This window comes from Symsagittifera roscoffensis, chromosome 5 (genome assembly GCF_963678635.1).
Source record: "Symsagittifera roscoffensis chromosome 5, txSymRosc1.1, whole genome shotgun sequence".
Classification (NCBI taxonomy): domain Eukaryota; kingdom Metazoa; phylum Xenacoelomorpha; order Acoela; family Convolutidae; genus Symsagittifera; species Symsagittifera roscoffensis.
This window is the reverse complement of record NC_087066.1, coordinates 7,743,689-7,756,334: the sequence shown is the minus strand read 5'-3', so window position 1 is coordinate 7,756,334 and position 12,646 is coordinate 7,743,689. Positions and strand designations below refer to the sequence as shown.

General features: G+C 37.3%; 1 protein-coding gene across 1 annotated transcript; it reads right to left on the bottom strand.

Annotated features, from left to right (window-relative positions):
* Nucleotides 1–147: 147 nt before the first annotated feature.
* LOC134846433 (solute carrier family 25 member 3-like) lies at nt 148–1,492 on the bottom strand. Its single transcript, XM_063863788.1, has one exon. The coding sequence runs from the start codon at nt 1,472–1,474 to the stop codon at nt 401–403; it is 1,074 nt and encodes a 357-aa protein (XP_063719858.1). The 5' UTR covers nt 1,475–1,492; the 3' UTR covers nt 148–400.
* Between the last annotated feature and the right edge of the window lie 11,154 nt (nt 1,493–12,646).

Below are 12,646 nucleotides of genomic sequence, written 5' to 3'. Positions count from 1 at the left end.
CTAAAATTCTCATCAATCCGCTCTTGACTTTTTAAAACCTGTTTAAATGTTGAAAACTCAAGAAGTTCGTACTATATAAACAATAAAAATAGTTTCTTTTCGGTTGCCAGCGAGTAGGCTTTAAGTTCTTGCTATCGATGAAAGCACTTGTCAAGTAATCTCCGACGATTTATTGGTACATACATTAATTAGTTACATGGTTATCTTTCAGCAGCAAGCTACCGATTAGTATTTCATTATTGGTTAACAAGACAAATGATTGAGGCTAAAATAAGGGATCTTTTATGCTCATAATTCAAATCTATTTGAGAGAAAACTCGTTTTAACAAGCTTTAAAAGACCCACAAAATTATTCTTCAACTATTTCATCTCTTAGAGTGCATTGTTTTGATTGATCGGCTTACGACTTGGCTTCCAGCTTCTTTTTCAGACTCTCGGGCATCTTGGGGGGAGGAGGTCTTGGCAGTCTCAGCGCGACCTTCACAGTGTCGTAGATGAACCATTGTAGAGCAGTGAGGGTACCAATCATAATGATCCTTGCACCCAGTCCCTTCCAGAGTCCCATGAATCCAATTTGCTTGTAGATGGCACCAACTCCAGTTCCCTTAGCCTGGTTTAGTTTGGACACCATCGTATCAGCAGGGTGCGATACGATTGCACAGAACACACCAGCAATGTAACCAGCAGCGAATGTGACTGTCAACTGTTCGCCCTTGGTGCACTGGTCCCGTGGCTTGGGCACTACATTTTTGTACAGAGCTTCGACGGTTCTTTCAAAGCATGCGAATTTCATCATAGTGTATGGAATTTGTCGGGCCCACAATGGCGGCAGTCCTTTGAAGAATTCGTTGATACCTCCATCTTTGTAGATAATGGGCATACCTTCTCGCATTGTACCAACGAATCCCGGCTTCGTTTGAATTCTTACTTTTGTGGCTTCGAAAGGAGCCAGGCCAATATCGGCAAAGAACTCAGCGCTCGCACTACCAGCAAGATAAACATACGTTCTGTAGGTGTACTGCTGTTCTTCATTCAGCAAACCGTTGTAAAAATTCTTGAATACTTCGTAGAATCCGAATTTACCCAAACCTTGGATACTATAACCGATGAAGGTAGGTGCCCACCCTCGTGCAAGAGCGCGCGTGCCCTCTTCAGCTACAGTCAATTTCATTCCCGTGAAAATTGACTTGTACTTCTGAGCGTCCACTTGAATTCTGCATTTCACCAAATCAAGTGGTACGACTAGAGTATGTGTGAGACCACAAGACAAGACTCCTCCAAAGCCACATAGTGCGAAATACTTCAATGATCCATATTCGCAACTATAGCCCTCTGCAGGTGCAGCGCCCGCTGCTGCAAGTTTTCTAGGCACCGAAGCCTGGGTGATGGTTTCAGACCTTGCAGTAGCTGTCTTACTTTGGGAAACCATGGATGCAAAGTTGGGGGTTGCGAAGGGGTTGAGATTCCAGACCATTTTGAATGATTCAACCAGGATCTGAAAACGCGAGTTAGTGACCCAGTGACTAGAAGGAAACACAATTTTTGGAACTGATGCCGACCTTCAAAAGAAGAAGACGGGCTCAAAAAGTCTGCTCTTATATTGGAAATTAGAAGGTCAAAAGTATCATAGTAACCGAGGTTACAGTCATGAGTCCCTTCATCATGAATTCCAGTCAAAATCCTTGGAATTTTTTAGATATGGAAGTGATAATGATAAAAGAAGATGACAAGTGTTTAAGTCCTTTTCAATTAAAATCGATACGGGTTACGTTTCTTCAATAAGAACACGCAACTCGACACGAGATAATATAATATACAAGTTTTAAGTCGAAAGTTATTTTGTCATTTATTGTTCCGAGTACGCAAGCGGCGTTCGCAATCTGTATTGCCAGGGAGATTCTCTGTTTTAATTCTCCTCAGTGCATATGCTTAGGTTCTTACAAAGCTTGCTCAAAAAACTTCTGTGCTGGGGCCGGCCGCGCCCTGAATTTCAAAATCTAGCGGTTGGAAAAGATATCCATCATTTACAAGATCTTTACACTTGTCAATTTTTCGCTCTTCCGCTTCAGCGGCAGCCGTACCAGGGTTACAAACAGACCCGGCCTTAATCCTACAAGGAGCTAAGGAGTCTACTACCGTTACATCCCACAAGAGCTGCTTACCATCAGCCCATGGAACGAGCGTAAAACCGTCTGGTCGCTTCTGATCGGTCCTGTAGAGGTGTCGTGGTTCTAAAACAGACGGAATGTGAGAAGACGATAGACTCTGCTTTATAAGGGCATTCAGGTTTGAATGCCTAGAGAATCTCCCTGCACTTTTGAGGCAAGAAAGACCATGCCAACCATCCTCGGTAACGTCTTTTCCGCACACGCATTTATGCCGCTCGCATATTTTTGATCCTAATCGAAGTCCTATCGCAATTCTGAGTTGTTGGTTTGACAGTTTTAACCTTAAATTTTTGCACGGGATGACGTTCAACCATTGGGAGCCAAATCTATCTTGGAACGCGTTGAACCTTTTTACGTCCGATGGTTCGAGTCATAAAATCAAGTCTGCAATTTCGCTGTCAAAAATTGGCTCCGTCCAATTTTTTTGGATTTCATTTTCCGGAGCCATTTCTTATATTGGAAAGGATAGAATTTTGTACGGAATCGAAGGGTAAAAACGACTGCAAATTTGTATCACATGACGTTCATAAAACACCTTAAAAGTGGAAATCATTTACCGAGCGGTAATAGAGGCCACAAACTTTGAGTCGCAACCCGTTGAGCCGAAAACAAAACTGCTGTCATGAAAAATTTCATCAAAATTTGAAGTTTTTACGACCCGTCCAAACTGAAAAGCATAATCCCACACGGATACATTTTGCCCTCGAAACTAAGCAAAATAAGTTGACTGAGTCGTTATAACATAAACTGAAGCTGTTTAAATATTCCAAAAAAAAAGAACAAAAATCAAAATCAGACTTGGTAAACTTACAAGTCTAGGAAGTTGCAGTTACAGTAAAACCTGTTTGAACTGTAACAAAAGTCTTAGACAAAAACGAAAAAAAAACCCTATCAGATAAAAATGGCACATTAAAAACCAAAATTGAACCGACAGAAACCGCAAATGTGTTATTCGACCAGAACGGCGGTCAAAATGCATGAAGACCTCGAAATTTTTTTGATAGCCGCCGTATGGGAAAATTGGCAGTTGCGAAGATTTAACAATGTTAATCGTTCAATTAACGACTTGGGAGAGGTCAATATGAAATGACGAAACAATTTTTTTTAAAAATTTCGATTTGGGCGTGCATGACACGTATTATTTTAAATTTCGCAAACACTGACTGAGTCGATATAACATGAAGCAAAATAGGTTGACTGAGCAAAATACAGTCAACTAATTTTGCTAGAACAAACAAGACGGACAAGAATCATAGTTGACGACATTTACAGCAGAACACTCTGAGTTGTAACGATTGTGCAGCTACAATCGTTACGGAGCAATTCCCGAGGATTTGGAGGGGTAATAGGACGATTTTGCTACCATTCCCAGACCGCGACAAGACCGCTCTTCGAACAGATTCAAGAATCTGGAAGGGTTTTGGGAAGAGATTGAGAACTCATTTTAAACAACTTTTAACTTCCTGGTATGTCCTAAGTTCAATTCAACTAACAACTAATTCAATTTTCAGAATATGAGAAGCTAGGATTTGAGGGCAAGGGTTGATCCATCTCCGATTTATACGATTTTTATCTACTGATTAAAAACAATAATAATAGGATAATCAAGTTGTAGCCGTTTTTACGAGTGACATCATGGTCAAGGAATTCCGAGACCCAGCCATGACCTCACTAACTTTGCATAAATCAAAGTTAAATTGCGTGATCTGACCGATAGCCTTTAAAAAATGACTTTAACGACCCGATTTTTAATAGACCACACATTGAACTGGCTTTGAAAGAGACGGTTGAAAGCACGTGAAGCAGTGTTTAGACGCAAGCCAGTCGTTTCATTACCTAGCTTCATTTTCCGTCGGTATGTACTTCCGGGCGATTGCTACAAAAACCGAGAAAATTTTCTTTGAAAAAATAATTAACTGAAACTGGCTTGAACTAATTACCAGCAAAGCGATAGTTCTTTTATTTAAAGTTGTATGAAATTAAACATGTCCGATGAAAGATCCTCCTGAAGTGAAGATCCTCACGAATTGATCATATAGACGTGAAAATCCTGCGAACAGTAGTTCACAGGAAAAAGTCTAGTACCTGATCGCAATTTCCTCGCTTATCTCAAGGGTAAAAATTCGACAAGTCCTTCCTAGAGTGCTGGCAATATCCTTGTTTTTAAAAAACCGACTAGCGACCTTCATGCTAACATTTAAATTATTCCAACTGTGAACAGTTGTTTACGGGAAAAAGTCTAGTACCTGATCGCAATTTCCTTGCTTATCTCAAGGATTAAAATTCGACAAGTCCTTCCTAGAGTGCTGGCAATATCCTTGTTTTTAAGAAACCGACTGGCGACTTTCATGCTAACAATTAAGTTTTTTCAATTTTTTTGTTTTAGCCAAATTTTTTCGATTCTGGAAATATAGCCTTGGTGTCCCACTTCTAAACTCGTCGCGCGTGTTAATTGCCGGTCTCTCTTTCCTAATGTGCAGCGCCTTTACTATAAGTAACTTAATGCTGCTGGACGCCTGGTTGATTATCTTCGAATTAAACTCCAACTTACCACTATCACTACCACACTGCCTTTATGCTGTCCAACTGGGGTATCCTTTTATCCTTTTTTCGGTTTTCCTCAGTTTTTGTGGTGAAATATCGGACTGTCTAGCCAACATATATTGATTTGCACCCACAACACTAAAGTCTGTACACCCCTTTTGATTTCAGCTCACTGGAAAAGGAGGATTTTAAAAAGGGCATTTAAACTTTCATTTTCCTGGTCATGAGTATTATCTGCGCTTTGGTGATATCGCACACTTTTTTTTGCTAATGTCGGACTGTAATTCCCCCGATTTTGAACCACCAAGATATGTGGCGAGTCGCTGCTATACTCAAAGGGTTTCATTTTCGCAGACATCTTGTTTTGTTATTGCATTCCCAGTTGATCTTTTCAAGGGCTTGCGATGCAACCCGCGACGAAAACTTTACGGGTATTGGTCATCCAAGAACTGTTTACAGTTGATTTCCATCGCTTTATAATAATCTTCGCATGTTGACGTATTGCGGAAAACCCGGTGAACACTTCTCAATCACACTTCTCTTGTACTGAAGGGGGCACAACTTCTAAAATTTAGAATAGTACCGGTATCTGTTGGTTTCCGATACCACCCCTAGTTAGATGTACTGTTTTTGTCAATACTAATGAGTAAATCCAAAAATATCCATTCCCCATTTGTCTTTGGTGTCACAATTGTGAACTGTGTTTTTGGATGCAGTAAGTTTGCTGCCCGTAGCTCTTTTTCAGGATCACCTTTCACTGTTATCACAATATCGCCAACAAAACGGAGAAAAAATTTTGCTTGCTGCACGGACTTTTTTTCTCCGTTACCGCGATGCATTTTCTACAGTAACAGATGGCCTCACTTATATTTCGATGCTCATCATCTGATATATCACCGCATTTTACGTGATACCAGTTCAAACAGCATTCCCATTCCACGCCTTTTGACCTATACGTGACCTTCTTATTGCGCTAATTAAGATATTATTCCATTAAGATTTTTTCGGGCTTAAACATATCTGAAATATCTCTTGATAGCTCAGTTTCGTACTGCCTTAGCCAAAGATTTTCTAAAATAACGGCAAGAGATGCCCCCATTGCCAAACCATCTTTCTGAACATACCATCATGTTTCATTGCACATGAAAATGACTTGACTACCTGCCATGTGCAACAGTCTCTTCATACTTTTACTAGCAATTTATGTTGGTTCATTTTGCTCATACAGTATTCTCAGAGCTATGTCTATCGCTTCTTTGAAGGGAACCTTCGTATACAAACTCTTGACATCTAGAGATATCCCATTTTCATTGGGCGCAAGACTAATGCTTTCTAAGATTTCTCTCTCTTCTAGTGAGTTGGTTTGGATTTTTGCGCCCACAACTTTTTTGCAAGAACTTTGTTCAGGTTATAATAAGAGCTACCAGGCAATTACTGGACCGGTCTCAATGGGGTATTCTCTTTATGCACCTTCGCCAACCCATAAATACTGGTGGACTGCTCCTCAGTAAACCTCATCCGTGTACAACGATTTCAGCTTAATTCGTCGTTTTTCCTTATAGCCAACAACTCCTTATTGATATCTTTTTCTATCTTCATAAGAATCGCATCACTTGTTCCTTTGCTTTCGCTGAACTGATTTGAATCTAATAAATCAGAAAATTTGCTCTCTTAGGTATCTTTCCTCGTTACACAAAAACCCACGCCCTTGACATACGGTACCTCAACTAATCCAATACTCTTCAGATACTTTCGGGCCTTCTCAACGCCCTTGTCAGATGGTGTTTGTTTCACCCATTTAGCATAGGTTTTTGCCACTGCTTCGATCTCACAAAGGGCCTCCCCATGGACTACGATATTTGAGATCCGAAAGAAAGATGTCAATATCGGCGAGAAAGTGTGTCTCATTAAATTTATCTCTGACAGGATGTTTCACCCAAACTGGTAATTCAACATCATCAAGAGCTTTTACCGAACCCTCACCTTGCTTCCCTATAGGTCGATCTTGCCTTTTTTTAGTTTCATAAGCTTCTTTTGATGGGGTCTCTTTAACTGTTGATGTTTGTCTTTGTTCCCTGAACTTAAGTATTTCATTACCGAAGACCAAAATTTTACATCTACGCTTCTCTGTACTGCGCCTCTCGTCCTTTCTAGTTTGCTTTTGACGTGTTTCTCATCTGTCCTGGCCTTGTTATTCTCCGTTCTCAGAAGTTTTGTCTGAAAACTGTGTACCGCTTGGTTCGAAAACACCCCATTTCCCCATTGTTTGTGTTGTTAGGTAATGGCACGTTTGTCCAAGATAGGTGGAACTAACATCCGCCACATTTTTTTTTTCATTTCAAAAATCGTATGAGACTTCAGGTTATAACCAAAATTTGATTTAGGTGACAACAAGGAAGTTTTCGTTATAAGCGCTGTCAAAATGACTAAAACAAGGAAAGATATCTCCAGTTCTTCTTTAAGTATAAACTCATTTTTCCTCGATACCGTAAAAAGAACATCGTTTTGTCATTTTTCTCCAATTTTTTCAGATATTGCTTCCGGGAAAAATTTTGATGTTTTTGCTTGGATCTTTTTAAATGTTTTGCTTACAATTTTTGATGTCCAGTATTGTGAGTGATGATTTTTTTTCACAATTTGCTATATAATTTTCAATGCTTTTCAAACAAATATTTGAAAGCATTTTGACATTTTTCGAATAGTTTTTGTTAATTGTATTATTGTGCCATCACTTCCATCTTTAATTATTGCTTTAAAAGATGGCATCCATTTTGTTTCCAATAGTACTGGCAGGGATGATGCACGCTTGACTAACCCATCCTTCTGGCAATACCATTTTCCAATTTTTTTAAATAATAATTTGTGATTGTTAACTTAAGGTGCATTTTTAGAGTTAAATGTTCAATATCTGGTGCATAATCTATTGGATACTGTTTGCATATGGCAATCTCAACTGCTTCCAATACGGGATTTTTTTTTTAGAAACTCTTAACCTTTAGTGAAACAATTTGTTGATTTGGTTCATTTTCAACAAGTATCAGCTATTCGAATTTTTCTCGAGCGTCTAGCGTAGATGTTTCAATGTTTGCGCCGGAGTTTTTTTTTCAAAAAGTTGGGTCAATAATTTTATCAGCTTGAAGTTTTTACAGAGTTCATTTAGAAAGTTTTCAAAACTAGGGCCGACGGCACGCTGAATTTCTCGGACATAGTTTTTTAAATTGGATACGATTGTATTTCACTGCTTGTTGGTTGTTGGTCCCGGAAAACATAGCTCACTTTTGTCTGTGTTGATGTTAAGAGTTTTTTCGATTTCAAAATAATTTCATGGTCTCGGAACACTATTCTATAGTCGTCAGCTAATTTTCTATCATCTAACCACCAAACGTTTGTTTTGGATTCGAGTTTTTGTACTATCGTCTTTATTGCTTCGTAAAACAGGATTGGAGCCCCGGGTCCCCTTGTTGTGATCCTCCTCCGTCATATCGATTGAATTTCCGAAAATTGTTTGGAAGAAATTCGTCGCTTTGCGAGAGTTTTTCTTCGCGCGCACTAAGACGCGATGCATCTGAGCATGTTGCCGATTGCAAGTGGTCGCAAACGTTCCACTGTTTTAATGAAGGCGGTTAGTTTCGTGCCAAAGAAGAAAATTACCGATGGGTCAATTAGGATTGGTTCAAGGAAATTGGGAGCTTACTATGCAATTTGAAGAAATTGAGACCCGCATTGCCGTTTGGATTACTCACTAGGTCCTTGAAACTTTAAAGAATTGTTTTTTCCGGATCGGCTTTGAAACCATAATGGAAAATACTTATTTGCTTTCTACACCTCAAACTCCACCACAACAACTATTGTGGTTCCCCTGGTTTGAAACATTTATATTAGCTCGTTTTGATTGCTTAGATAGTAGTTTCTCATTGATTGTGGTGGAAAACTGTTCGATCTTGCTATGCAAAGCATTGAGCCCTTTTCCTCCATTTATATTTCCCTCATCAATATTGCAGCTGATTAGCTGTATTTTCTGGTCGAGATCTATCTGGTGCTAACTTGGCCAATGGAGAAAGGGTTAAGGCAGTGAAACGATATTGGCCCTTATTTTTTTGCTTAAAACGGAATTCTTAGCTGTCGCTTGTTTATGACCACTTCTTTGAGGTTGTTCTTAAAACAGAGACCTCAGAAAATTTAGCTCATAATTAACAATTTCTATAGAAAAGGAGAAAAGATTTCCCACCAATGTTTATTTTTTTCATCTTAAACAGTAAGCAGCAAATATCCTGTATGATGTGATAGCTAGGTGATTTTGCGGTAATTTACAATAAAAAATTGGTCGGGTAAGAAAGGAGAAATTTTGTTAAGTAACTTTATTGTTCCGACTTTCGAAACGAAAGTAACGGAATATTTGTGCTCGGGTGGTTTTTTTTTCCTTCAGACAAATTTCGACTTTTTAACTAGCCATTTTTGACGGAATTTTTTTTATATCATTCAAAAGGTATTGTTGTCCTGAGCTTAAATTTGAAAAGATATTTCACCTGTGATCATTTTTCGTAGAGTTATGAGGGTTTAAAAGTTGCCATTTTGGCCATTTTGGCCATTTTGACCAATTTGGGACATTTAACGCGCGAAATAATTCGAGCTATTAACGCGTAAGCGGAGATTTATTCCGTCTTAGAAATTGTTCCAAATTGGTTAAACGAAGCTTGTTTGCCATAATTGATTTGTTACAAGGAACGAATTCTATCCTTTTGTACTTTAAATGGCGTGTGGGGGGATGATTTTCATTAAAAAAAACTTCAAATTTTAGAAAAAAAAATTTCATTTTATTTTATTTCATTTAATTTTTCAAAGTTATTACTGCTCCATAAACCTTAAAAAGCAGTCGGAACATTCAGGGCTTCGCCCTGATACGAGCAGTCTTGTTTATTCCTGTAAACAACAATTGCGAAAACAGCTATAGTAGAATTATGATATCTTTGTATTACTTTGTATTGGTATCGATACTAGAAGAAATTTCTACTATTATTCGGTTTTTGCCGACAATAATCCTTCTTTTCAAATACGATACTCGCACAAGCTAGTTGCGAACTCAGGATATTAATTATCATTTAACAAAATGTATATCATCAAATGAAGTCAAAAATCAGCATAAAACGCATCGTTAACCAGTTTTTTGGTGTTTTTTTTTCCGAAGAATATAGATTAGCTAGTTAGAATTGTGATGGGCTATCCCGCGGTGCTATCAAATTGCATACAAAGTTGCAGTTTACTATCGAAAAACTTGGTAGTAAAGATTATTGGTTTTTTGGTTTTCAATTGTAACGATCACCAACGAAAACAAGTCACAAATGGGTGGTACTACAGAACGTCAAAAAATTTTAATTTTAGAGGCTGCGCAAATTTTGCAGTACAAAAGAAATGTTATTGATGCCACGGTCCATTGGTTGTTAAAAAGCTCCTGAACAAACTTTGACGAATCATTGAAGTACAATGCGAAACAAAGGATTCATAATCAATATCCGGAAAAATTGTCGGACAGGGTAGTGTCTGTACTTTTAGGAATAATTAAGGGCAAGAAAACTTTACAGTTCCAGCATCAAAAGGGAGAGATGAGAAACGGTCAACAGAATCGCGCTCATTTTGGCAATTCAATATCCAGAAAATCAATCGCAACTACAAGCTGCAAAACTGCGGCAAATATCCGAAGCACTAATAGTTTGTTTCTACAAGTAAATTATAAACAGAATTTTCATCCCTCAAACCTTACTTTGCTAGCAAAATGAGATCCAAAATGATATTAAAGCAAACTTGGCAGATATTTAACTCCACTTGAATAAAAAATTAAAGATTTAAAATACGAACAGTTTTAGCAGGTTTGAAGGACTTAAGGTTTTACAAAGGGATGATTAATCATAAATAATTCAAGACAATTGGCCCTATGACAAAGAAAAACAAAAAATCAAGCAACCACTTTTTTGCAATCTAAATCCAACCTAAATCTCTGGCGCATTCGTTAACTGTAAATTTTCTTTTCATTCTGTTCTAAGTCTACCTATATCGGAAAGGCAGTGGGACATTCAGCCATGAGGATTGATGAGAAATGCAAAGATGACTGCACAGCAGGAAAGCTTTTGCTGGAATGTGGTACGGAATTGTGCGGAATTGCTGGGCTGAAGTCTGAGATTATAGAGCAAACAATCATAAACTAGTCACTTCAGAGGCTCTGCTTATTTCGAGGAAAGGCCAAAAATCAGCACAATCGAGAATTCAGGTGCGGACAGCTAACACTAAAATTAAAGTCTATGTATTAACAATGAATAAAATTTCAAAAATACACATGTCAGAACTGATTTTAATGCTGAAACAAAAACTGGTAACGGTTGAAAACAAAAACTCTGAAAACTCTCTGAAATCTACACAAAAATGTTATTAGCGATCACGTAAGGTTTATGTAATACAGCACTATAAAGGTAACTGATCAAAATTTTTTAGACTTTTCAAAAGGTGTTGGTCGTTTGTTCTGATTTTAAATATTTTTAAAAATTGTAAAAGACTGTTTTGATCCTGATGATGCGCAAGTAGGGCAAAAAAATTTAAAATAATAATTCATAATTCTTGTTAAATTTGCAATTCTGCTGAAACAGTTCGTCCCCTGAAAAGCCAAGTGTACACATAGGATAAGTAAAGCCTAGCATCTGTTACGGTTACACATAAAACAGCATCGCGAGTCAGCAGGCCAAAAAAGCCACTAGTTCCAAAATTATTCATAAAAACGTAACTAAAAACTTCAAAAAAATATTTGGAACAAATTCTATTTGCGAAACCAAAAATATCCGGAAGACACAACCCATGGCATTTATATAAAAATCATCACCTATTTTGGCGAGGAAAATTACGCGACAAAACTTGGGTCAATTCCAGAAGGAACAGAAAAAAAGAAGTTGTCATAAAAAGCCTTGAGTTATAAACTCTAAACTCATTCTACGAATTTCAACAATTTGTGCAATTGCAAACGGAGCATGCAAAAATTCAATTTCCTTGAAACGACCGGAGTCAAAGTACATTCCAAGTCAAAATAGGTAAAATAACAAACTGCAGAAAACCTCAGTTAGAACACTCAAAATGTTAAAACACTCAAAAATTACAACCTCCATTAGAAGTTTCAACTTAAGTTAAAACTTAAGTTAAAAATTTCAGCCGAAGAAGTTGAAACACTCATAACATTACAATAAAAAATGGATGCCGCAAAAAAATCAAGAGGTAGTAACAAGTAATAAGCACACTATTTTTTTTGAGAAAAGTTTTCGTTTTATATCTAGAACACTGGACACATTGCCGTATTCAATACCTCCAGGAGAAGCTAAGAAAATTGAGCTTATTAGGAACCAGGAGATGAGTCCAGACAAGTCCTTTGAAAAATGAAAAATGCCTGTGTGAAAAAGCAGTAATCTCTTTGCTACCCGCAGATGTAAAATAAATTTCGAAATTAAATCAAAACTTTCATCCAAAAATGAATTCAAATGAAATCGAAACTATATCAATCGTCAAAAAATTAAAATTCAAGAAGTTATTGAAATTTTTTTGCACAGATGTCCATCATTATAAACACACTCGAAAATGTTTTTAAATGGGTAAAGATAAAAAAAACTGCTCAAAAAATTGACATCACAAACGATTGATAATCAAAATCAAGTATCCATAATTTTGCGAAATCAACTAATAATTCCTTTTTTTTATTTCAACCAAATTAAATCAAGATTGTATAATCTAATTTCATTTAGTTATTGCAAAACAAAATTCAGGCCAAAGTGAATACAATTCCTATAATTTAACTTATACTGTTTTATTTTATTTCTTTAAAGTTGAGGTTAATTTTTCATTTTGTCAAATTACTAAAGTTGGTTCTTGACTGTTGTTTTTAAATTTGCTGTTTTTTGATTTTG